Source organism: Globicephala melas, chromosome 15 (genome assembly GCF_963455315.2).
Source record: "Globicephala melas chromosome 15, mGloMel1.2, whole genome shotgun sequence".
Taxonomy (NCBI): domain Eukaryota; kingdom Metazoa; phylum Chordata; class Mammalia; order Artiodactyla; family Delphinidae; genus Globicephala; species Globicephala melas.
In genome coordinates, this window is record NC_083328.1 from 12570042 (window position 1) to 12596955 (window position 26914).

General features: G+C 44.7%; 1 protein-coding gene across 2 annotated transcripts in view; it reads left to right on the forward strand.

The window, feature by feature from the left end:
- The window catches only part of AUTS2 (activator of transcription and developmental regulator AUTS2), a 1124169-nt gene that overhangs the window by 784579 nt on the left and 312676 nt on the right, over positions 1-26914 (forward strand). For both annotated transcript variants that reach the window (XM_030871940.2, XM_030871941.2), the window contains exon 5: positions 19879-19908. In XM_030871940.2, the coding sequence (XP_030727800.1) occupies positions 19879-19908 (30 nt within the window). The remainder of the gene's footprint in view (positions 1-19878; positions 19909-26914) is intronic.

The following is a 26914-nucleotide window of genomic DNA, read 5'->3' on the forward strand; positions in this document are numbered from 1 at the left end:
AATGCAGACAGCCCCTCCACTCTGCTGGAGGAGACAGACTCCGAGATGGCAATCAAGGCTGGATTTGCCAACACATTTCCAATGATTAAAATGTAATTAGCACAACTGAGTGCCTCCTCCCCAGCTAATTTTAATACATGCTGTGACAGGCAGGCAGCCGGCTGTGCCTTTAGCCCAGCAGCAGATGGAGGCAGAGGCAGCGGGAGAGGAAAACCATTTTGCAATGTGACTATTCGCATCACAAAACCATCAGGGCGCTCAGCTCTTAGAAGGCCCTTGATGGCAGCACATCAAATTGGCGCTGTCATAGCTGACCGTGGCAATGGCAGTCATCCTTCATACTGTCCCAGAAGCACAGCGAGGCAATTTCTAGGCGTAACCCTTTAAGATCTAGAAGGGGAGAGAGAGAGACGTGGAGAGCACACTTATCGTCTCGCGGTGACAGGCGTGAGCTTTGCAATGTGCGCTGTGAAACCCACGCTCTTGGCAGCTTGGAAACCGTTACTTACATGTTCCTTTTCCAAGACACAGTGGAGTATGGTTCAGAAGCTTTGGAAATAGCTGTTTCTCCAGAAGGGAGACAGGCGTGAGCTGCCTTCTGTGTACTTTCTCCGAGCTGGGAAGGATAAGCTTTGCAGCCTGGGGTGGTGGGCAGGTTGGAGGTTTCCTCCTCTATTCCTTTGATCCCATGGAAACCTTTGAGCCGGGGGCCTCTCCTCACGACCATCTGTTTCTGTCGTATCTTGAAGGGCACATTAGGCAAGCTGCAACGCCCGGAGGACCCTGCGGCCATGCTTTTCCTCTCTCACCTGCTAGCTCAAACACCTGGCCTTCGCCACCACTGTTTAGCCTGTAAAGGAAACGGTCTCCTTGGAAGCTGAAGATCATTTGGTCTTCCTGGGTGTGGATTGTACGGGAGAGGTGCGGGGGGTACTTGTGTTGACTGGGATCTGTCACCCAAACGTGGTGGCACACGACCTTCACGGCAGCACAGTCATCTCCCACCGCAGGACAAAAGGAGCCAGGCTGAATAATAGAGAGGTGATTTGATGATGGTGAAGACGACATTCACCACCATTTATTGGACATTTACTGTGGCCTAGCACTATGTTAAATGCCTAAAATACATTAATTTTTCTCCTTTAACACTCACATAAATCTAAGAGCGACACGGTATTTTTCCCATTTTATGGATGAGGAGACAAAGCCACAGCAAGGTTGAATAATTTACCCAATTACTTCTGTTAACGTCAGAATCTAAATCCAAACACACATGATGAGCTGGACAGTAAAAGTCCTCACCTAGACATGCTGGACCACAAAAATGCAGGAAAACCCTCTGAACAGAGAAATCCTTTGCTCTGAAAAGCAATGACATTATTCTTTGCCATCTAATGACCCCTGGAGACCAGCACCCATCAGGCTCTCAGGGACTCTATCACATGGGTGACATTTTGTATGTCTCTATGTGTGTATCTTTTTCTCCTTTAACTAAACAATAACATCACTAAAGAGATTTTTTTTAATTACCAAGATTTAAACATGAAAATAATCCAAACTCTTCATCACTCAGACATAGACACTGTTAACACTTAGTGCATCTTTTTCCAGTCTTTTTTTCTTTCTACGTGTGTTTAGCAATTTCATAGTAATATCGTGCATATAATGAAATGCATTTTGCTTCTTTTTTTAAAATAAATTTTTTTATTTTATTTTATTATTTATTTTTGGCCACATTGGGTCTTCCTTGCTGCTCACGGTCTTTCTCTAGTTGCGGCGAGCAGGGGCTAATCTTTGTTGCGGTGCGCAGGCTTCTCATTGTGGTGGCTTTCTTGTTGTGGAGCGCGGGCTCTAGCCTCTCGGGCTTCAGTAGTTGTGGCACACGGGCTCAGCAGTTGTGGCTCACGGGCTCTAGAGAGCAGGCTCAGTAATTGTGGTGCATGGGCTTAGTTGCTCCGCGGCATGTGGGATCTTCCCAGGCCAGGGCTCGAACCTGTGTCCCCTGCATTGGCAGGCGGATTCTTAACCACTGCGCCACCAGGGAAGCCCGCATTTTGCTTCTTTAATTGCAGTAGTAACAATAAAAGCAGTACTTTTCGTGGATTACGTTCTTACCTCTGCCTTAAGAGACAGATACTATTACCCTATTTTATTCATGAAAAAACAAAATTGAACCTGAGAGAGGATATGTAATTCACCCAAGATCACTTCTAGGATTTTTCTTTTAACTTTTCTATGACCATGATCATTTTTTCCTTTTTGGTAAAATTCCTTAGGAACATTATTTTTATGGGTAAACACTACACAGGTGCGTCCGTCTGTTCCTCAGTTTGGGGACGTTTAGGTTCATGAAGTCTGTGTACTGGATTCATCCAGAGCTTTAGAAAAACCCGGGTTCAAATGCTTGGGGCCTCTTTTCACAGCTCTCTGACTCTTGGTGAGTTACTTAATGTCTGCAGTCCTAACTCTCTCACTGTAAATTGGAATACTAAACCCCACACCGTGGGGGTGGGGAGGGGTTCAGGAGGAGGCGTAAGGTTAAAAAAGGGAGTATATGTAAGTGTGTCATAGCGTATTTCCTGTCCCTTCCTATGTGCTGACAGTAGCCATGTAAGGAACAGATTATCGGGTTGTTTCCTAACTGCATGATGAAATTTGCAGACAAATGCATATATACGTTTTTGTTCCATTTCCGATAGATAGAAAGAGAAAAGTTGAGCTAAACAATATGAAAAACATTAAGGCTCTTTATGCACACTGCAGAATTATTCTGCAGGTAGAAAACTGACATTCCTCCACCAGTGGATGAGTGTCTGCGTTACTACAACCTTGCCAACACTGTGTCAGCATTTACGTTTTTCTTCTAGTTTGGTAGATGAAAAAGAAATATATCTCTCTTTACTCTGCATTTCTTTGATTACCAGTGAAGTTGAACATTTTTTTCCCCATATGTTTATTAGCCATTTATAGTTCCTCTCCCATGAATTGACCTCTCTGCTTTTGAAAGGAAGGATGAGTCTCCAAGGGCTAGCTAGAGAAAAGATGCTCCAGTGATCATTACCACAGAGCCCTGGGGCCAGGAGTTGCAGGAAAGAGAATTAAGAGCCTCCTGGGACTGCCAGGCAACTATCAAGTAGGCTTCTTCCTAAACCAGAGCACGGCTTTCTACACAGCCAGCCTGCAATCAGCATTTGTTCTCTACCATTTCATTTGTTCTGTTAAGAAATATTTCGGATTTTTGAGAGGGGCTCTTCACATTCCACTCAAGCCAGTGCTTATAATTCTTTCCAGGGAGATGACCAGCATGCCTGTTCAGTTGGGATTTTTGCTCTGAGAGTCCCATCAGTTCACAGTGCATTGCTGTAGATCTTGCCTGAGTCTTTTACGACCCCTGCCATCCAGCCAGGGGCTGTGACTTCTCTGTAACCTTCCTAGATTTAAACCCGTTGCTTGCGTTCTCCTCGTAGGTTACAGAGCAGCAGAGTCCATCCATGCTGATGTCTTAATATCATTCTCTCCTCCTTGGATTTAGAGGGTAAAATAAACCCTCTGCCACAGAAGTGCTTATTGATTACTGAAGTACATAATAAAGCCTAAGAATAAACTAAGACCAAGTAATCGGGCCTGTTCCTGGGAGATGCCAGTAAAACCCTGGCCAAGGCAGTCTCTGAGGGCTGCCTTCCACGCTGGAGGTAGGAGGCCCCCCTTTTAATTAGGCGTCCAAATGGTAAGCAGTGAATGATAGAAACCAGACAAAAAGAGTACATACTTAAAGCAATTATACTCCAATAAAGATGTTTTAAGAAAAAAAAAAAGAGTACGTACTGTATGATTCCATTTATATAAAACTCTAGAAAATACACAAACTAATCTATAGTGACAGAAAGCAGATCAATGGTTGCAAGGAGAGGCATAGGTGGTTCAGGGAGGGAGAGGATGGGGGGATTAACAAAGGAGCACAAGGAAGCTTTTGAGCGCAGTGGATGTGTTCACTCTCCTAATTGTGGTGATGGTTTCACAGGTGTATACATGTGTGTATCAAATAGTGCATTTTAAATATGGACAGGTTATTCATGTCAATTATGTCTCAATAATGCCACTAAAAACATAGTAAGCAGTACAAAGAGACAATCCTTGGCTCACCTTGTGTTGGAAATTTTCTTTTCCATAAGAAGCTATATTTTAAGGAACACTTAGGAGGACTTGTGAGACTAAATTTTATCTTCACATTTGAATAAACGGGGGTTTCAGAAGACTGAAGGGTACCAATCAAACATAAAATAAAAAGGCATTCCAAAGGCAAGATAGCCCTCTTTCTTCATCCCTTTTCCTTTCTTACATCCGAACCTTAAAGGTGACTTTCTATATAATTATTTGCTAAAACAAAAGAAGCTGAGCCCTTTAGAAAGTAGTATTAGTTCCCTTCTCCCCCTACTCCTTCTGCCGTTATATTTCCCCCACCCAGGGGAGAGGTCCTATAATGAAGAAATAAAGACTACTCCAAAATGTTGGCAGTCTAAAAGGGGACAGGCATTTTCAACACAAAGAGATGTTTGTTTTCCTTGCATTTTAACTCTTAATTTTTGACACAGTGGGGAACTCCAGCATGGCTGCCGTTTAAAATGTAACAATGCCTTGGTGTTCTGATTGCTTCTGTCACAGGGGTGTTGTGACTGAAGGCCAGGAGACAAAGCAAATGAGGCCGAAGACAGTGCCTGCTGCTGAGGTGCTGGTCCATTTCTCTGCATCTGAATGTTTCTTTTCTCTGGCCCAAGGAGGAGTCACTCAGGGAGACTGAAGCTGGAATTTGTACAACCTCTTTTCAGTCCCCTTGATTTTAATCAGAAATACACAATTATTCTTTTCCTCCAAATAGAGAAACTCAATCCCCATTTTAAATTCAATTATTGTAATTGCAGCATTCAGAAAAATAGCACATTCATTTTCTAATAAGAGATTGTGGATACCAAATTACTGCATATAGTATGTCAAAACGGAAACTTGAGACTGGCAGGCCAGTGGGTGTTTTTATCTTGGCAATTTGTATTTTCTTGCAGACAATTTATAGTAATCCTACCCTTCCTTGTTTATGACATAGAAGATGGGGTTTTCAAGCCACCCTAAAATAAAGACTGTTGTTAGGTACAATTCAGTTCAAAATCCCAGTTATGAAAATAATGAATTCTAAGAGGGGCAAAAGTGAAGTACCTAATAAAGAGAAGAAGAAAAGGAATCAGGATTTGGGTCCTATGGGATGGCAGTCCAACACGTCTTCAGATCTCCTTGAACTACGTTCTAATGTTTGTACATCAGTTTGCCCCAAACCATATTTCTATTCCTTTCACCATCTTGCATTTTAAAAATAAAACAGAAAATCTGATTGGTGGGAAGTTGATAATGTGGCCATTATGTTTCAGCAATATGAGAGCACCCTGTTCCCTTTTCCTGTTTAATTCCAGTTGCTTTCGTTGGCTTGAAGTGAGTCAAATGTAAGAAGAAATACTTTAGGATTTTGAGTTTCCTGATTTCCTTAAAAGAATAACCTTAAAATCGGATTTTTACAAGTGTACAGTGTTATTCTTTCAGGATTTACTTTTAACCTCAAAATTATGTTCATGTTTTTCTCATAGACACTCTCAGACACCCACCATCTTCAAACACCTTAACATCCATTCCATCAACTACTGTTTATAAATTGATCTCCTTCATTAGACACTTCTTGTGACACTTTCCCTGAGATGGTTTTTTTTTTTTTTTTCTTTTGCGGTACGCGGGCCTCTCACTGTCGTGGCCTCTCCCGTTGCGGAGCAACAGGCTCTGGACGCGCAGAATCAGCAGCCATGGCTCATGGGCACAGCCGCTCTGCGGCACGTGGGATCTTCCCGGACCGGGGCACGAACCCGTGTCCCCAGCATCGGCAGGCGGACTCTCAACCACTGCGCCACCAGGGAAGCCCTCCCTGAGATGTTTGGCTCCTGTAGTTTATGAATTCATTCTTTCACACACATTTATTGAGCACCTACTAGGTGCCAGGTTTAGGAAGAGCAAGATGCAGGCAAACTCTGAGATATGTTTGGGGAAACTGACATAGTGTTGGAGGTACTGGAAACCAGCAGCTAAAATAATGGCCAGAGAAGTCCATACATATGGAAGAGAGAACAGACATGTCCACGTGTCCCAGAGAGGTAGACCTCCTCTGCTGAACTGCTGAGTGCCTACTAAGTGACAAGCACTTTAGTTATATTCTCTCAACTAATCCCCATTTTTGTAGTTACCAGAGTTAATGTTTTCGGAAGTGTGATCTCTTCCCAGGGTTACTCGGTTGGCTAATTTTGTTAGCTCCATCCTTAAATAGGCCTTGCATATAAATAAATCTGTGCAAAGGGCTATCCAAGTAGCTCCTAATTCTGATTGGTCAGGATCTCTGGACAAATTCCAAAATGGCTGGCTTCCTAGTTGCACCAATAGTGCCTCTTGATGTTTTTGATGTTTATTCTGTGTATCTGTCCATTTATTTACTTTTCCAGTTTGAATTTCAATGAACATCTTAATAATGTCAAAGCCCATAAGACATAGTTTGCACTATGCATAACCTACAAGTTTAGATTCAAAATCTTAGATCTATGCATTTTACTTTAGTCCCTACACACAGAGTTACTGACTACTATTTGACTGAAGAATAAGTCCAAACTATATTAACCTCCCAAACTGTGCATCAAGAACCGACAGGAATGCTTAGAAAATTGAATTCTAAAGGGTCTTTCATTGTTGGTACTTTATCCATGAAATAAAGCCATTCATTCCAGTTGTTCTCTTCTTTGAGCGGGAATGATAGTTTCTGCTTTTGTTTGTTTGGGCTATTGTTTCCGTTTTTGTGTAGCATAGTATCAAGTCTTCAAACGCCTCCCAAGCAGAAATCCTTACAGAATATGATTTCCCCTCTGGCAATAAAATGATGGAAAAATCCAACCCAACATTTAAATGACTATTAAGTTACCTCATTTCTGTGTGTGATACAACATACCTTTCAGGAAGGACTTGGAAAAAACTGTTAGAATTTCCCTCTGGCTACTTTCACATGCTTGAACTTATTTAATTCTCAAAAAATCTTCTGGAGTATGCATCATCCACCTTTACAGGTTGAAAAAAAAAGGTAGGCTCCAAGATGTTAAGTACCTTTCCCAAGACTGCATGGCTGCTAAGTTGAGGGGTCAGAATCTGAACTGAGGTCAGCGTGAGATTTAATAAGCATGTGCTATGTGCGGGTTCTGTGCCAGGTCCTGCTCTTAAGGGAGAGCCATCTCAGGGAGAGTGGCAACGTGGCTGGTGGGCTGCGTTCACTGTTGCTTACGTCATCGAAACCTCTTTAGTTTAAGCTTGCCTCGACTTACCCTCTGCCAAGCCATCAGTCAGGAAGATACTTGCTGGCAACATGAACTTTGGAGGACAGAACTGGGTTCCAGTACTACCTCTGCCCTTGGAAGCCTTCACTTCTCATCTTGAAAATGGAGGGGTCATCATACTTCACTTCCAGGGCTGCTGTTGGGACATCCTTTTTTAATGACTGATAGCTGTGGGTTGGCATTTTTAGGGGAAAATGCTTTGAGATAGTGCCCAGTGAGAATCCCTCCCCAGAAGGAGCTATGCTGCAGAGATAGGAACCAGGCTTTTCCGGAATTGGCAGCTCAGAGCTGCTCTGCTGTTGTGGCTCCGCCTCTTTTTAAATTTTTTTGCCAGAGGTGGACATTGTCCGTTTGGCAGGGAGTTGAATCGGGTAGGCACCACTTAGCATGGAAAGCGGGAGTTTACATTCAGCGCCTCACAACCTTAGGGGCTTGAAGGAAGAATGGTTTGCAGCAGCTTCGTTACCTAGGGAGAAAGAACTTGGAGTTACAAGCAAAGATGCTTTTACTTTGCGTTTTGGAGAAAATAGAACAATTACCTACTGAAGGTGCAGTGGATGAAAAAGCACCTCTGTTCCTACCACCCTGATCATCTAATCTGTTCAGATTTATTCTGCCTTCCTGAAGGTGATTCAAGCCAGGCTGTCCTTGCAGAGTGGCTGCACCAGTCCTTCCCCTGGCTGGGGCACATGGCGATCGCCTGAGGCTCCCAGTGAAAGACAGACATTTCCTACTGCTGAGAGGAGCTTCCTCTGAGGGCTGGAGCTCCACAGGAAGTATCTGATATGTGGAATGCGTTGAAGGAGGGAGGGAGGGAGTCCATAAATCATCAAATCGTTGTTGAGCATCTTTTAGGATCCTTAAAACTGCACTAAGCCCTGTGATGATTCCTAGGACACCTACTCTCTGAGGAACTCACCATCTGCCAGGGAACAAGACATATATGTGAAATCAGTGGAGGATTATATTCTATCTAAACTAGAGCCAGTTAGATTTCCAGCACCTGACACACATACTCTTTTTTTAAAAATAAATTTATTTATTTATTCATTCATTTATTTTTGGCTGCGTTGGGTCTGCGTTGCTGCGCACAGGCTTTCTCTAGTTGCAGTGAGTGGGGCTACCCTTCGTTTTGGTGCACGGGGCTTCTCATTGCTGTGTCTTCTCTTGCTGTGGAGCACAGGCTCTAGGCGCGTGGGCTTCAGCTGTTGTGGCAGGCGGGCTCAGTAGTTGTGGCTCACAAGCTCTAAAGCGCAGTCTCAGTAGTTGTGGCGCATGGGCTTAGGTGCTCTGCGGCATGTGGGATCTTCCCAGACCGGGGCTCAAACCCCTTTCCCCTGCATTGGCAAGCAGATTCTGAACCACTACGCCACCAGGTAGCACACATACTCTTAAAAAAATTTTTTTAAATTAAAACCTCACTCTTCGTTGAATAATGAATGAACAAATGATCTCTAACACCTCTTGAGCTCTTCCTATGTGTCAGGCACTGTTCTAATCCCTTTTATGTGTACTACCTATATATTTATTATATATATTATTACCATATGTTTATTAATGCAGTGAATGCTCTCCACAACCTCATGAGGTTGATGCTATCAATAGCCCCATTTGATAGCTAATGAAACTGAGGCGCAGAAAGGCAGCTTGTTTGTCCAAAGTCCTACAGCCAAATCACAGGTGGTAGAGGCAGGATTTGAACCTAGGCCAGTTGGCTCCACAGTCACAGATGAAGGACAGTAAGGTGGTCTTTTCAAGAGCTTGTTGGCATTTTGGTTCAGACGAAGAGCAACCGGGCTTTGTTATTAGCTCATCTGGCTCTGGCTTCCCTAAGACTTAAGCACCCTCCCCCTTCCTAGAACTCAGACCACTGCCAGCCAACCCTGTGTGGTCCCACCCCGCCGCTCCCCCGGCCCCGCCAGGCCTCTCGTTTGTCGTTTCTCTTACGGAGCACATTTCTAAATGAGGAAGGTTGCTCTGCTTTAAGGACATACAAATGGCGTGCCCTCACCTGTCAAGCATGATCCTTGTATTTTACCAGACCCATTATGAACGCAATCTTTCTGTCGAAAATTTGCATACCTCCTTTCTTGAAAAGTAATGACAGCAATTTCTTTCCCTCCGCTCACTTTCTGAGTGTCTCATTTAACGGCACCTGTGAAACCGACAGGCGCAGAGATGAGAAGTGAAAGAGAGCAGTTGATTAAATCATCATCAAGTCGGGCCTCAGAAAGTCAATTCTGCTTGCCGTCTGCAATGATATCCTTTTATCTTAAAGTAATGAGCTATGGCACTTTTGCATCGGGTAATGCGATAAGTTCTATTAGCATGTTCCATTTGCCTCACAAGCAAGGGCAAGTCATTTTAGCTAACTCATATCACTGCAATCAAAGCAATTGGCTTCCCAGGCAGAGAAGAAAGGGAAAAGGCTCAGGATGATTTCTGTGGATCACAACACAGTGGAAAAAATAGACTCTTGTATTATTTTAACCCATAACATGCTTTTGCTTTTTCCTCATCAGCAAATTTGGGTTTTATTAGCTCACACAGGACTCTGAAGAGAACCAAGCTTTAGTGGAAGCAAACCTAGGGGGCTCAGGCCCCACCCAAAGGAACAAGCAACTATGATCTAGAAAGGGAAAATTGCAGCATTACAGGGGGTCACAAATAGAATCCTGCCAAAGAAGATAACAGAGAAGGTCTCCCTGGTAATAACACTGTGGTCTCATAATAAACTCTTCCTTCACACCATCTTCAAAGTCATTTGTAACAGGTCCCCAGGCAGGTATGGATTAATGCTATTGATGACTTAGAATCAGTAAATCAATGACAGAGAGGCAAAGGATCTGTTGCTTAAGCTTAAAAGAGATGGTTTACAAATCACTGGGCCCTAGACTGTCTGTTTTACCTTTGGATAAGAAACTCATTTTTCTCATCTTGGCAATCACTGAGGCTTGAGAGCTCTGGGTTTTAAGTACATTTCATCTTTGGGGTTTATGTATGTTTATACCTGGCAAAATGTGACTTCCTTTCTTCTAAGGAAAAAAAAAAGTGCTGAACACTTCAGAAGTTTGCGAAATATCCATTTCTTCCCCTATTTCCAAAAACCCCACAGTATTTTAATGAGCTAAGTGGAAATTTACAGCATATAAATTGTTTTTTTTACTATACCTGGATTTCCAGGTGACAAAAAGGAAAACAATATTGAAAATTAATTTGTGAGCTGGAGTACTTCAGGCTGGACGACTGGATTTCTGGCAGGATATTCGCGCTTCTAATCAGTGCTCAGAATGAGCCTGGCACACAGTAGTCACTTTAAAATTATTTACTGAGAGAAAATGTGTGATCATTTGAGAGGCCCTGGAGGGAAAATAAGTTTTCTCTTAGCCCCCTCAGATCACAATGGCTGTTTGAACTCTGGCCAGTTCAAGCTGAGAACTTGAAAAGATGCCAGATTCTGAGGAGTCCCCATATAGGAATGATAAGGTTACCAGCACAAAATTCCAGAAGCTTCTGAAAGTTTGTTCTCCATTTTACCTCCCGAACAGCTGAAGACTGACCTTAATAATATAGAGACCTTATATTATTTTCAAATGTGCTCATTTTGCGACTGTCAGAAGTTTTATTCTTATCTTTTAAACTATTGTTGGGAACACACATCTTTTGATTAGGCTTTCTTTTCTTTTTTTTTTTAAAGAGTTTTTTTTTTGTTTTTAAATAAATTTATTTATTTATTTTTGGCTGTGTTGGGTCTTCGTTTCTGTGCGAGGGCCTTCTCCAGTTACGGCGAGTGGGGGCCACTCTTCATCGTGGTGCGCAGGCCTCTCACTGTCGCGGCCTCTCCCGTTGCGGAGTACAGGCTCCAGACGCACAGGCTCAGTAGTTGTGGCTCACGGGCCCAGTTGCTCCACGGCATGTGGGATCTTCCCAGACCAGGGCCCGAACCCATGTCCCCTGCATTGGCAGGCAGATTCCCAGCCACTGCGCCACCAGGGAAGCCCTAAAGAGTTTTTTGATGTGGACCATTTTTAAAGTCTTTATAGAATTTGTTACAATATTGCTTCTGTTTTATGTTTTGTATTTTTGGCCATGAAGCATGTGGGATCTTAGCTCCCCGACCAGGGATCGAACCCGCACCCCCTGCATTGGAAGGCGAAGTCTTAACCACTGGACCGCTAGGGAAGTCCCCTACTTTCATTTTTTTTTTAGCTATTTTATTTGATAAGACATAGTTATTGTGGAAATACAGGGGAAGAGGAACCAATGACATCATTTTACAGTGAGAAAACCCAAACCATTTTCAGAGTTAAAATATTCTTTTTATTTCTAGGGCCCCAATAGCTTTAAATTTCACTTACAGTCCAAAGCCAGTATGAGAACAACGTAAACAATGTGAGGGACTTCTCTGGTGGCGCAGTGGTTAAGAATCTGCCTGCCAACGCAGGGGACACAGGTTCGAGCCCTGGTCTGGGAAGAGCCCACATGTCGTGGAGCAACTAAGCCTGTGCACCACAACTACTGAGCCTGCGCTCTAGAGCCCGCGAGTCACAACTACTGAAGCCTGCTCGCCTAGAGCCCGTGCTCCACAACAAGAGAAACCCACACACCGCAACGAAGAGTAGCCCCCGCTCACTGCAACTAGAGAAAGCCCTTGTGCAGCAATGAAGACCCAATGCAGCCAAAAATAAAAAGTAAATTAATTAAAAAAAAAAAGTGAAAGGAGGGCTTTGTGGAGTGATAAAAGACAGACAGCATCAGAGTTGCCGTATGTGGTACAAATATGCCCGGTTTTTGCATGTACAAGGAACTGGGCAGATGGGAAGATGGTGGTGTACATGTTTTTAGTCACCATGCTGCTACCTCACTTCTTTAAATAAGAAAGTAAGTGTCATGTTTTCTGCAGGTGGCTTCTTCTGAAATTGCTTTCAGGTGATGAGGGATGTCTTTACCATCTTAGGGAAACCGCCTGCCCCAAAGGGGAATCGATTCATTTTGTCACTGGCAAAGTGAAATTGTACTTGATGTTAGGTGCTATAGTTTACAAGTTGGGGTTCTCCCTCATTTTCCTCTCATTTCCTTTAGGCAGAAAGAAGAATAAAATAACTTTATTCAGCCGTGGTGTTCAGCCCTGACATCTTTGGTGGCAATGATAAATGGATTTGAGATACGAAATAACTGTTCCAGCAAGGTCCATTGAGCAGAACAGGGAGCAGTGCCCTCCTCAGTGTCATTGTGTGTGATATATTCAATGATTGCCACTTTCCGCTTAAGAATGCATTCCGTCACAAGGTCCCTGGAATTCCATCTCGTTCCCTCATTCCGAGTGAGGCAGAGAGGTGTCACAGACCTTAGCTCATTTCTGTACGTATCGGAGCCTTAAAACACAGATGTTGAGATTCCCAAATGGAAATGAGAAACGTTTGCTTTTGAAGAAGTACAATAAAATCCTAATTATGGCTTGTCTGGGCCTTTTAATGGAAGATATTTTCTTCTGGGCCCCAGCTCCTTTGGTTCTGCAAATAATTTTAGGTCTGCCCATTGTGTTCAGACATACATCCCATTGTATTAAGCAGTTAGTGTTTCCTGTGCCTTCTTTCTTTGGAATTACTTGTCTTTTAAATCATAGTTTGCTTATGCTGCATGAAATCAGGAATTCTTAAGATGAGTGAGAGGGATCTGTCAATATGATTGAGCATCTGCTGTATCTCGAGGCCTGGAGAAAGATGAACAGGCACTGCCCTTTACCTACACAGAGCGCACGCTGTAGCAGGGGAGACTGTTGTGGCCAACAGTGAAAATACAGTTTTGTAAGGGATGGAGACAGAAGCGGTTAATTCTAAGAAGAGTACTGGAATTCTAAGAATTCCTTTTTATTTTTTGGCTGCATTGGGTCTTGGTTGCTACGTGCAGGCTTTCTCTAGTTGGGGCGAGCAGGGGCTACTCTTCTTTGCAATGCACGGGCCTCTCATTGCGGTTGCCTCTCTCGTTGCGGAGCACAGGCTCTAGGCACACGGGCTTCAGTAGTTGTGGCTCACGGGCTTCAGTAGTTGTGGCTCACAGGCTCTAGAGCGCAGGCTCAGTAGTGGTGGCACACGGGTTTAGTTGCTCCTCGGCATGTGGGATCTTCCTGCACCAGGGTTCGAACCTGTGTCCCCTGCATTGACAGGTGGATTCCCAACCACTGCGCCACCAGGGAAGCCCTCTAAGAATCCTTAAATTCTAGGAAGAGTATTGGAAGATTCAGAGGAAACTCTGTTTTTAAAGGTAAATTACAAGTTTTTAGGTAGAAACTTGGAAGAATAGAATTCCAGGCAGAGGGCATTGTTAAGTGCAAAGATGGAAGGGCCAGAGGGTGTGACCGAGTGTGCTGGGGTGTGACTGGAGCAAGGGATGTGTTAGGGTGATACCACTCAAAGAGTGGATGCAGACCAAGGCCAGTCTGTGAGCTGTTTGTAACTAATCCACTGTGAGGTTAGTATAGCACTTGAGAGTAAGCATTTGGGAACTTTTATAGCAATTCAGTAGAATAATTTTGTATCTCTTAAATCTAACAGTAACATATTTTTACGTGTCTTTGCTTTTTCATTTTTCTAGCAATTTATTTTTTATTATATCTTACAAAGTATTGGTCTAAAACGTATTGGAAATTAGAACAAAAACAAACGGTCCTTCTCCAAAGAAAGTCCGAGAAGCACTGTGTTGGAGGAGCAGTGGGGAGTGGGAGAGTTGGAAACAGCGTGAAGAGTTTTCATTGCCCTCTCGGCCATGGGAAGTGTCATGATCAAATTGGAATTTAGGAAATCCACTCCAGTCAGTAAGGACTTGGATTAGAAACGAAAGAGACTATAGGCCCTGGAAAGCAGTCATTAGCCTCTTGTAATGATAAAATAAAAGCCTGAACTAAAGCAGCGGCCATGGCCATGAAGATGGAGAGGATTTAGAAAGTTGAATCAGTAATGTGGGGTGAGAGAGAAAGATAGATCTGCTCAAGAACGGAATCAAGGAGGCTGACAAGACTCTTCACTCGGGCAGTTGAGTGATTGCACGGTGACGTCATTACCAGGAACAGCACGGGAGGGGGCAGGTGTGGGGTGAGTAGAAGATGGTGCGTCTGGATTTAGATGGATACTTGAGCCTGAGGTGTTTATAGGGCTTCAGGAAGGGGGTACAGCAAACAAAAACATCTGTTAGTGCTGGTTAACATTAATTGTCTACACTTCCTCTGTACTATGTCTAAGTTGTTTACATGTATTAACTCATTTTATTCTCATCTCCTTAGGAGGGAAATGCCATTACTACCCACACTTTACAGATAAGTAAACTGAAACTCAGAGAGTTTAAATAACTTTCTCAAAGTCACATAGCTGGCAAATGGTAGGCATAGACATTTTTTTTAGTCTCAACATATACATGGTAGCTGGAACCAAGGGAATCTTTAAGGACTCCCGTGGAAATCATATAGAAACGATAGACCTGCAAATGCAACTCTAGGGAAACAATGACATTAAAGAATATGCAGAAAAGGGAGGGCTGTGAACAGATACTAGGAAAGAGCAATATTGGTGAATGTGTACAAGGGAAAAATTCCAGCATGTTCAATGGAAACATTCCAAATTTCCAGCACTAGGGAATTTTTTTACTAGTTATTTACAATCCATTACAGTGGATTACAGTGCAGCCTTTTAAAAAATGTGATGCTACTGGCAAATATTACTCATTCAACTAAGATATTTGACATATTAGGTAAAAACAAAGCAGGTTACCAAATACTAGGACCTTATTTTCATTTCTTAACATTTGTGAGTGAAGGATGTAGAGAATGGAGGAAAGACAGGAATGAATTATACAAATGTGTTAACAGTGTTTATTTGTAGATGGTAGGCTGATGGGTGATTTTTTTAAAATCTATTTAATACGTACGTATTAATTTTCAAAAGGAGAAGATATTGGGGAGGGGGTTGGTTGGTTATTTACACAGTTTAAGAGGTGGGGCTTGTCTGGGAAAGGAAGAAGTTACCTTCAAAGGTTTGGTTCTAATTTGGGAAACTAGAGGGAAGAGGAGGTGGAGAGGAAGTTAAGTGTGATGGGTTGGAATGACCGGAGGTACTCAGGTTGGGAACTGGTCTCTTTCTGATTCTGCATTCGAGGCATGTGGCTTGGATTTCATGCCTCCTCTTTCCCTCTCTTGTCTTTGGTGGGTTGGGGGTCATGTCTTTGTGTGAAGGCTGAGTGATCGAGAATTCTTCCCTGTCCGGCTTTTAAAATGGAGGAAAATATTTTCAGCTGTTCACAAAGGGCTTTGAAATCTAGTCCTGGAGAGTACTCTGTCATGTCAAGCCGGTCGTTAGTGTGCAACCTGTTTGCTAATAAACCAATACAGGACCCCGATGTCAAAATGCTTAAAATGGTCAAATCAGCTGGGACCCCGTTTCTGCATTTGACATGCCTTTTCCATTTCCGGGCCTCATGCAGAACATAAACCTGACTCAGGAGGTGGCTGTATGTGAACTCTCATAAATTGGAGTGGGTATCTAGGGAGTGAGGAGCAGACACTTCTTCTTTTAACCTTTCAAGACCAAGAATCATTTGGCCAGAAATCCACAACGTATTGAACTTAGGGTGTGAAAGCCGTACAGTGTATTAAATGTGAATTTGAGACCATGAATTTTACCCACACCGACTCTATAAAACAGCCTCCCTTTTTCATAAAGCAGGCCCGTAAACCTCTGCCAGCGAAGCAGAAAGACTCCTTAGGACTGTGGCTCGCTTTCCGTCTGGGGTTGTCAACAAACCCCCTTTATGAGTGGAATAGACCTCTTGTATGTGTCGAGCTTCTGGCTTTTGCAGAGCGTGTTAGGAGCCAGGCTAGGCAAACGTTGGGCGCTGTTTGCTGAGTGCCTTTATTGCCTTTGCATAATTTATGAGCTGGAGGGGTTGACCATCATTCGTCTCTGCCAGGGGCTGGCACTCGAGGCTCCAGAGAGCGGAGCTGTAAATTGGATGGTGTGTTCCTGCTGAGCTCACGGCAAAGTCCTCGGGTCAGTATGGGAATTTAATACCAGAAATGGAACTGTTTTCTCAGCGCGCCATGTGGGCCCCAGCGCAGCACAGACTGTTTTGGCAGACTCTGTGACTGGCCTTGTCGAGGGGCTGTCACTCACCCGGCATGTTGTGTGGGGAGCCTGAGCATTTTTAATCGGCTTGGCATCCGTGCTGCTTCCATAATGGGTACCAGTAGGTCTCAGTTCTTCACCATATGCTTAACTCTGGAGACAAGGTGCTTCTGGGTATATCAGTAATTACTTGATGCAGAATTAAGTGGACCTTGAAATTAGAACTGGACTGTTGGAAAGCAGGAAGCTCGACACTTTGATAGAAATAACCATTCCCAGGGACATCCCGCTGTTAGGGTGGGGGGAGGGGCGCGGACAGTGGTGATTCTTTGCCCCTGCTGTCCTCCCCACTCCTTCTAGCCCCTGCACACCGGTCCTTGGGGGGGCGGGCAAATCCTCTGCCTCGGCCTTCAGCTGCCATTGAGTACCTCACAAGGCGGGCTGTGAACATCTGGGGAAATGAGCCTGCCTGGCAAAATCCTCTTTTCTCTTGCACACCCCTCCTGATTCATGCTTTGTCACTCTTGAAAATGTGCCGGAACTTGGGAACCTCAAGTTAATTCAAGGCAATGGAGAAACTACACAGTCAGGAGAACGGCTGCTCTTCATCCGTCTGCTGTTGGAGGCCTTCAGGGTCTTCATCCCACCCATTTTCTTTCTCAGCTGGCCTGACTTATTGTAACAGAGCAATCGCTCATCAGGCAGAAGAAAGTAAGTTAAGACGATCCGAGGTTGGGAGCCTGGTTGAAGACAATGCAGTGGTTAAAGCACTGTCACCAAACCTCTGATAAACCCGTGGTATTGAGGAACCAGTGGGAAGAGCAGAAAATGTTACAGCTCTCCAGGCCATGAGGTTGCTGTGTGAGTTCCTGATGCTGATTGTACAGACAGCTTAGGCTGGAAAGAAGTAGCCCCCAAATTGAATCTTAATACAGCAAGATGTCCATTTGGATGGGGGTTTTGTTACTTTGCACTGAAAACACCCTAATGGTGGTTTAAACAATAAGGTGACTTATTGTTGTCTGAACGAAAAAGTCGGGAGGCAGGCTGCTCTGAGGTTGGTTCACGTGTCTCACTTGTGCCAGGATTTTTCTTCCCTTGTTTTTGTACTTCAGCCTTTGGCTTCATTTTTGCAAGATGGCTGCCACAGATCTGGACATCACATCCTCATGCAGTGATGTTCAGAGGAAAGAGGCAGTGCTTCCTGCTTTTCTCCTTTTTTTTGAGGAGAAAGGGGTTTTCCAGAACCTTCAGCAGACATTTCCTCAAGGCCCAAAAGTGGGTCTTACGGCCACCCTTAGCTGCAAGGAAAGCTGGGAAAGAGAGAATATCTGGCTTTTTCAATCTCGAAATGTCAGGAGAAGGTACAGACTAGGGAGAAGGGGGTTGTGAATGGCTGTGGGTGTGGAGCCAGCAGTGGCTGCCCTATGAGCACATGTATTTCCTGTTTCTGTTCCTAGCTGCATCAGCTCCCTTGTCCAGGTGGCCACGCTAAAGAACCTTGGCATCATCGTAAACTCGTCCCTCCTACTCGCTTCCCACATCCATGTATTATCAAGCCCTGTTGGTTCTCCCCTCAGAACTGCTCCGCCATCTGTTCTGCCCTTTCTCAAGCCATGCACCGTGCTGGTCTAGACACTGTAAGGGTTGCCAACCCGGCCTCCCCGTGACCTGGGCCTTTCCCCACGGCACACCATCTCTCCTCCACCCCACGGAAGATTCATCCTCACGGAGTAGGTATATCTCTGATCACGTCACACTGGGTACCTCGACTGTGACACTGAAAGCTGCTCAGGGACCAGTCCTGCGTCTTGACTGAATGTCTGAGCAGCTTGCGGCGCTCATCAAGGGCTGCTGCGTGAACGAATGGCTGTATTTACATGCTGAGTGTTTACTCTGACAGAACACAGCCGCTTTTTAAAAATCAAATACTGGAAACAGGCGGTGTGAAAAGTGGTTTGGGGGCTATCTGCCCGGGGCCTTGAATGCCACTTGAAGGAGTTTAAACTTCATCCTCAAGAGGAAGTGTCCTGTGATGGTGAAGGGGGCAAGCTGCAGACTCACATTTGGTTTGAGTTCAAGTTCAGTTTTACGATTGCTGCGTACTCTCGTGACTCTCGCAAGTTACGTCATCTCTCTGTGCTTCAGTTGTCTCACTTCTGAAGTGGGGGTGGTAAGACTCACTTTCTAGGATCTGTGGAAGACTACATAAAATAATGGAGGTAAAATGCTTAGCATGGTATATAGCACGTAGTAAGCGCTCACAAATATTAGTTATTATTACGGAACTTGCTTCTCTGTTAACATCATTTAGGTCTCAGTCTATTAAACTCGATTAACTAATATTAAGTCTGTTAATTCCATGAGAGCAGAATCTTTGATTCCATTTTCATTATAGCCTGTCATAAGGCTTAAGCTTTCAACACATATTATTGGAGAAATTAATTTGTCGTCTTAATGACAATCTCACCCAACATCATTATTTTCTTTGAAAAATAAGGAAATAAGCTTAGCTGGGTGGACATACTTGGCCCAAAGATACAAAACTGGGAAGAGTAGAGAGAGGACCTAAAAAAGAAAAAAAATATCAAATATTAGATAACAAAACACTCTTGGTTTTTAATAAAATTTGTGTTCTTTTTTTTTTTCCTTTCCTTCTAATGAGGAACCCAAAGCTTTGAGTTAACTATCATTCTCTGGTCTTCTGAAACCGAAGTCAACAGTTGGAATTTGGAATCTGTTAGATACGGTGTGAGTCTCCTGCCCTAAAACTTTTTTTTTCTTTTTTGCCCATATCATTGATTTGTTACCCTGACCTCTTGTTCTTGACATGTTTTTAATAGAGAATATTCCCTCTTTTCTCTGGGCGATCACAAGTGTGAGCCTTGCTGAACGTGTTCTGTTTCTTTCAAAGCCCAGATGAGAGAATGAAGGGCCCAAAGGTTTACCTCTTTTCCTCTAGAAAAGCACCAGGAGAGAGAGAGAGGGCTCCGTTCACATTAGCTGAAGGTAGAACATCTCCATTAAGAAATTGATTTCGCTCTGAATCCCATTGAATAATCTTGATTTACCTTAGTCTCATGGCCCAATTGGCTCCGCCGTGCAGCAGGGGGTGCTCACTGGTGTGACCAACTGACCACAGAACGAGCCACGGAGCACCGGCATCAGATGAATTCAACAGAACAACTTCTCGGCATTTTGCTTCTGTTTCTGTTTACAGCACTTGAGCTGAAGAAACTTTTTAGCTCAGACAACGTTTCCTATTTCCTTTACATGTCTTGCTTTTTTTGTTTTTTCTGTAGTAATAGCAAAAACATACTCGATTTTTGCACTAATGCTTCTTCTCTTGTCTTCCTTTTCAGTGTGACAGCGATAGTGACCAGGAAGAGAAGGTAAGCCCCCCTTCATCCCCCCACTGTGGGCATAGTACACAAGCACCATGAACACCGCGTCTCCCTCTCACAGCCTCAGGGCAGGGGATGCCAGCTGCATGTTGGCAGCACCTCTCTTCTGCAGAGACAGGCTTTATTCACACAGTGACATTGCCTGTGATAAGAAATAACATTGAATTTGTGAGCCCCACTTTTTAAAAGTAAGCCCTTTAATGTTGCATATATGTGACACTATGCTTTCACTTTATAGAAACTTTTAAAAGAGGAAATTGTTTATTTTAATAGCCATCTGATTTTTCTTGTTTTATCCTTGATTGGGACATTAAACCTGCTAGTATGTATGCATTTATAATGTCGTTCCTGCATGTCTTTTACTGACCCATATGCTTCTTCCTGCTTTTCTGTACATATCGGTCTTCTTGATAGAAATGTTAATCGTCTGTTTCTAGGAGTGTCTTCATGCGGGGAGAGGTGGGCCGGGGCTGTCAGGCGGGAACCACTCTCTTCTCGTCCAGGTGGGTGGTCGGGGGGAGGGCACTCCTTCCAGCAGGTACACGCTCTCTTTCAAGGCTGATGGCCATCAGCCTCTTTGTATCCAGTTCGACACGGATCAAGAAAAGGAGCTCGATTTGGGGGCTTCCGGAAGATAGGATCACAACCTGGTAAAGTGAACATTCTGCCGCCTGAAGCAAAGGGATTGTTTGTCTGTTTGGTCTTTCTTTCTAGCTGTCCCAACCCCCCAACCAAATTTCTTTCCAATTTTATTCCCACTCTATGTATTTTGAAAAGAGTTACCTGAATACCGTGATTTCTATATTGCTTGGCACCAAGAGGGAGGTACCAGTCCTCCCGTCCCCAGCTTCTGGATCTGTCCCGCACAGCTGGCTTTCCTGAGCCCTGTTCTCTGACTCTCACCTCCTACGTGCTGGCGGATTTGACTCAGAATCCTGTGGTTAGTATTTGGTAGGATCTTTCCGTCAAGCCTAGAATTCTCCCTCCTTCTCTGCTGCCAGCCTCCAAGAGAGATCTAAAGGCTCTTGTTCTGTGCTGTCGTTAATTTGAATTCAGCATATGTAGCCCGTTATAAAATGCGAGACATCATCATTTGAGCAGGTCAAGCATATTCAGATGAAGACAAATGGTGCTTATTTGATTTCCTTAAAATCAGGAAATGAAAAAAGTGCTCTCTGGAGAAATCATGTTCTGCCTGACTTGGATGATAGACCAATGCATGTCCCCGAGATAAGAGCAGGCTCTCGCCTTGAGGTTTTTATCTCTGAAGGACGGCTAGGACTGTCAGCTTGCTGACATGTGCATTATCCATGTCATTTTAAACAAAGTGACCTATGGAAGGGTGCGCTGCGCTGTGACATGGTAATGGGCTGTTGGATGACAGTGAACGTACACACTGGAAAGGGGGCTGTGGATTATTCTTTTGTTTAACTGACAAGTAGGAGCTTCCTTTCTCCAGCCCCCAGGAGTCCTAGCTCCTTGGAAGTCGGTCCCCCAGTGCCTCAGGCAGCCAGTGGGTCGTGGGTGCCAGAGGCACGTAGGGGCTCCGCATTCAAGCGAGCTCGCTGGCCCCCAGAGCCGTCCGGGCCACATCCCACAGGGCGGTAGTCATCTCGTTCCATCAGGCGTCGCAGGCATCCGGGGAGGGACTGGTACTTCTGGCCACTGCTGGAGATCTTTTCCAGGTGATCGTTGATCTCCCTTTTCCAAGTGAGTGGTACTTCTCCAAGGGGACGAGGCTTCCTCAAGCTTTCACAGCCAAGCAGACCTTCCTTCCTTAAAAGGCAGTGTGACTTCAGGAAGTGTCACCGTCTCCAGCAGTGGCAGAAGGCGGCCAGGACGTTCAGTTTTGCGTTCCACCTAGGTGTCCTGATCAGCAGTGTCAACCTAGACTGCGCTTGCAAAAGCCCCGGGAGCTGTACGAGTCCTGATGCCTGGACCGAGTCCCAGTCCATTGCCTCAGACTCTCTTCAGGTGTCCAGCAGCCCCTGTCTAGATGATCGCTAACTCTGGTAATGTCGAGAATTATCAGCGCCGCCTGTGCTTTTCAGAGGTGTCTGGGGGCCAAGGTGTTTCCTGCATCCTGAGAGTACCACAACTAGTTGTTTGCTGGGATCTGAGTCCCTGAGTCTTTGCCACCCAGATTTTCACCTCTGAGTGTGGGAAGCAGCGAAGTGTCGGCCCAGAGGAATGGGCAGTGGGAAGGTAGCCAGCACCCACGGCTCCAACTTCGGGGTGATTTCAGGACAACGAAGGAGAATAAGGTGTCCATAGGCAAGTCCGCGGGAGGAGTGATGACGGGGCACAGAGGGCCGTTGGGAGTGGTCCTCTGACATGTGTGCATTTCCTGCCTTGGACACCCCAGTCGCTTTTCCTGTGGACTGTGGTGGCCCTGCAGGTCCTCTTCTTCTTACTCGGGAGCTGCTTCACAGCGGCACTCACATCATCTGTCCCTGCCCTGCCACCCGGCTCTCCTCCAGAGGGCTCCCGGCAGGAACAGTCAAGACTCTGTAATTGCAGTCGTGCCTGCTTGGCCCTGTTACAGTTAAGACTGTCAGGCTTCCCCTTTTGGACTGAGATTGTCTGGTGTTTATCATCGACTTTAACACTACCCTCCCAGACTTCTCCTCCGAGCCGGAGCCTGGGCCCCTGTCAGCCTCCCCTGTGCCGGAGCCTCTCGCCTGGGCCCCCCTCAGAGCCCCAGACTAACATGGGCTGCTTTCATGTGCTGCTTGGAGGATTCGCATTCAAATTTGAATTGCTAGTGGTGGAAAAGATGCCACTCCGTGTCCTGGGATGCCTTCAGCAACCCCGCCAGGGATGCTGTCAGAGGCAAAAGTGAGACTTGCAAGGACCCGCTGGGATTTCTCTCAGGAAGACCTGTCATTCTCTTACTCTGTAGGGATCTGCAGAACTGGCGGTCTAAAGTTAGGGTACTGTATTTCACACAGCTGACTGAATTAGGATAAACTCTGCTTTCCTCTGATACGAAGCTGTAATTTATAAAATGATACCCTTACTAATTAACATGGAAGGGACTGCGAAAGGGGCTAGAAAAGCAGAGCTTTCCATAAGTGCAGGAGGCATTCTTATACATGGAAGAGGCTTGATGAGACACTGGGCAAACATCCCTTACCCTCCCCTCACAGCCACGTGAATACATCTCACGTTAATGTCAGCGGACCTGGAGGACTTTGGTACAAATTGGGTGGCAGATTAGAGAAGGCTGGAAACACTGCGTCTTAGATGTGGGACTGTTCGTCTTTGCAGTTAGTGCAAAGAAAAGAGGCAGCACTTGACACCTTAATCACCCAAGTTAAGCAATTATTCCAATCCCCCACTGGAAATGAATTGGTATCATGAGAACAAAGAGGCAACATGCATATTTCCACATATTTGGCCTATATTTTCTCTTGTTTCCTCTCTTTCTCTACCACTGGCAGCAGCCTATTGTGCTAAGAAACACCCCCCGTTTGGTTATGAAATCAATGTGGAGACGAAAAATAATTCTCTTTCCATTTACCCTCTCCCTGTGTATTTTGTGGGCCACGTGACAGAGCTGGTTGGAAGGTGTAGCGGCCAGTGGTCAAGCACTTGGGCCTCCGAGTCTGATGGCCTGGGCTTGTTTCTGACGGCCCCTTACTGTCCTGGAGCCATGGACAAGCCTTGGTTCTCTCATCTGCCAAATGGGGGTAACAACAGCTCCACCTAGAGTTTTGTAATAATGAAATTGGCTCAGTGCCTGGTCCATAGTAAGTGCTCTGTAAATGTTAACTTCCACTAGTTTTCCTTGGAGCGCAGGGAGGGAGAATCGCTTGGGGAAGGAGGGAGGCTATCTTTCTCTTCCAAAAGCTCAGGATTTGCCAGAAAACCTGCCAGAGGATAAGAGGTGTGATTTTTTTTTTCCACTGGAACCCGGGGCTCAGCCTTCATCCCCTAGGGCACTTCTTCCTGACACAAGCTGAACGGAAGTGTTGTGAAATTTGGAAGGGTCCCCAAACGATGATTTTTTAAATTCCTTACCCCAAACACCAGGCTTTCCTTTGGGCGCAACCTGGAGTCAAGAGCAAGCATGCCGGCCTGGGGGGATCAGATGGTGATGAAGTGGGTTGTACAGCCCTCGTCCCACAAGCCAAACACTGTCAGTTCCCAGATACCCAGCACAGGAGAGAGGGTCTGATGCAGTCTATCTGGGGTGGGGGCCACAGCATCTGTATTTTTTTAAAAGCTTCCTGATAATTTTTATACAACTGGTTTTGAGCACTACTACCTTTTTACAGATGTCAAAGAGAAGCATTTACTTTCCTCTGTTTAATGCTTCTAACATTTTGACAGCCCAAGAGAAAGTCCTGAAAGCTATAGAGGTGTCGTGTGTGTTCGCGCACCCCACGTGCTTATGTTTGTAGATGTGTGGTGTATACTGCATGCAGTACACACACACACACAACCTCTTCATAGATATGAGCCGTTCTCCTGTTCCTCATGATTTTTTTTTTTTCGGTACGCGGGCCTCCCACCGCCGTGGCCTCTCCCGTAGCAGAGCACAGGCTCCGGACGTGCAGGCTCAGTGGCCATGGCTCACGGGCCCAGCCGCTCCGCAGCATGTGGGATCCTCCCGGACCGGGGCACGAACCCGCGTCCCCTGCATCAGCAGGCGGACCCCCAACCACTGCGCCACCAGGGAAGCCCCCCTTATGAAGATTTTAACACTACACCTGATTGCAGCTTCCTGTCTCTGGGCTTTTAATGATTGGAATGACCACCTGGAGGAGGTTGCTTGGTCCCCGTGTCTTGCTCACCAGTACCCAGGACAGCCTGCTGGGACGCTGGCTAACTGCAGATGCAGAACCACAGAGTTCCCATGTCAGCTCCCTCTCCCTTAACATGCAAACAATTTCTGATGCATTCTAATTTTTTAATTCAAGCTAACTTTGTTGTGTTTGATCATTTTGTATTCACTTGTGTGAGAAGGGGGCAGTTTCTAAGAAAAGCAGCAGAAAAACCAACAGAGGCTTGTGTTCCTAATTCAACACAAACCACATGCCTAACTTGGCTCCTGAAGGACTGAGAAACTGCTGAGCTGTCAAACTAAAGACAGGGCATGCGGCTTGTGCTTATAGTGGAAGAGTCCCATCCCTCGATCGGCCACGTTTCACACTTGGTAAAAATTATGCACCCTCAGCAACATTCCACAAACTCAGAAGGCCTTCGTTGTTGCTTGTAGAACCCGCATCCTTGGTTTTGAAACAGGACATGCTCTGATCAGGAGACAGCTTAGAGATGCTGTCCTACACTGCAGATAGAGAAAGGAATTTTCTCCTCCCTTCCAGTTTCATAGCAGCAAAGCGTACAAGCATTGCCCAGGAGAAGAGTAGGGACCCAAGTTCTGGTCTTTATGTCCCTAATGTTCAGTAATGTTCATTGTTTTGCAAAATTTGCGTTTCCTTTTTTGGATACTCATCTCCCAATGGAGGGGATAAGTGAAACAACTTCAGAAAACTGGTACTCACACCTGAGTGCACCTCATATCAATCCCAGGATTTATCTTCTGGGCTCCCAACAAATTTCTTTTATAGTTTCATTTTCTCATAAGACACTTCTAAGCCATTTATGAATTTCCCACCTCATTTGGGAAATTTCTGCAGTTCTTGGCTGAGTTTCAAGGGCTGTTTTGGATGTCTGACTCCCATGATGCCCATCCACTCGACCTCCAAGATTAGGTCTGGGTCAAAATGACACTTTATTGTCCTTCCAACATCGCCATGTTTCCAGTTGGCTTAATTCCATCCTATCCACCAAAAATTCCTATTGATACCATCCTTGGATTTAATTTCTACTGCATATTATTATTATTTAAACCCTCTCATTAAGTTCTTCCCTTTGTCCTATCGTAGCGTTTTCATGCCAAACCAAAAATTGCTTCACTCACATTAAATGTGCATGTAGAATATCTGTCCGTTACAACCATGTCATATACCTGAAAAAGACACAGGTTTCATGTATGTATATATACATTTAATTATTTATATAAATATATAAATATTTAGATTATTTATTAAATATAAATCAATAAAATGAATACTTGAGTTATTGGAAATTGGTCAAACATCTTCAGCTAAACTCTTGTTTCTTAGAATGAATAGTGAGAGGAACGGGTTCTGGATGTTCCCTTGTTCTCATGGGTGGGTAATGGAGAAGGACACTCAGAAGACCTGGTTTATCATTTCTCACTAACCAAGTGTGTGGCCTTGGACAAATTACCTAATGTTGCTGAGCCTTAGTTTTGTCATCTATAAAATGGGGCTGCAGTCAATGATGCAGCTTTGAACATCCTCATTTTCTATGTAGCTATTTACCTAGGCCCCAACAACACAGCAGACCCAGAGGGAAATGTACATGAGTATATTTTCTCTTTGCCAAGGTAGAAGGAAGATTATATAAAAAATTTCTCCATTCGTTCACCTCTCTCAGATTCCTAACAGTGAATAAACATAGTGTGGACGGGTCCAGGCACATCTGTGTTGACTCTTTCAAGTAACTAAAGGAAACTTACTATGGGCCTAATGTCTAAACAAAGGTCATTACCTGTTTGTTGATTCTTTCATTTAGTCATTCACAACAACTCACTTATTTTTTTTTTTCAAGTACCTACTGATGAACCAACATGGACTTGACAGAGTTGCTTGACTCTGTTGGGTCTGTCACCACGCACTTGCCAATAGGCAGCAGAGCAGTTAGTTTAATCTTATTCCTCAATTACCTACATTATTTAGGAGAGCATGGGAGCTAGTGAAGAACTAGTTGACATAGTATGTTTCAAGAACTTACTTGATTGGTGAGTTAATAATGAGTATTATTTGACCTATAAAAGGAATTCTTCTGGAAACGTCCAGTATTGAATATATGATTCTACGTTCCCAGAGAAAAGATCAGCTGCTTTCCCTTAGAATGAGCCATTGGCTTGGATTTTATGGCTTAGCTGAAGGGAATGTCG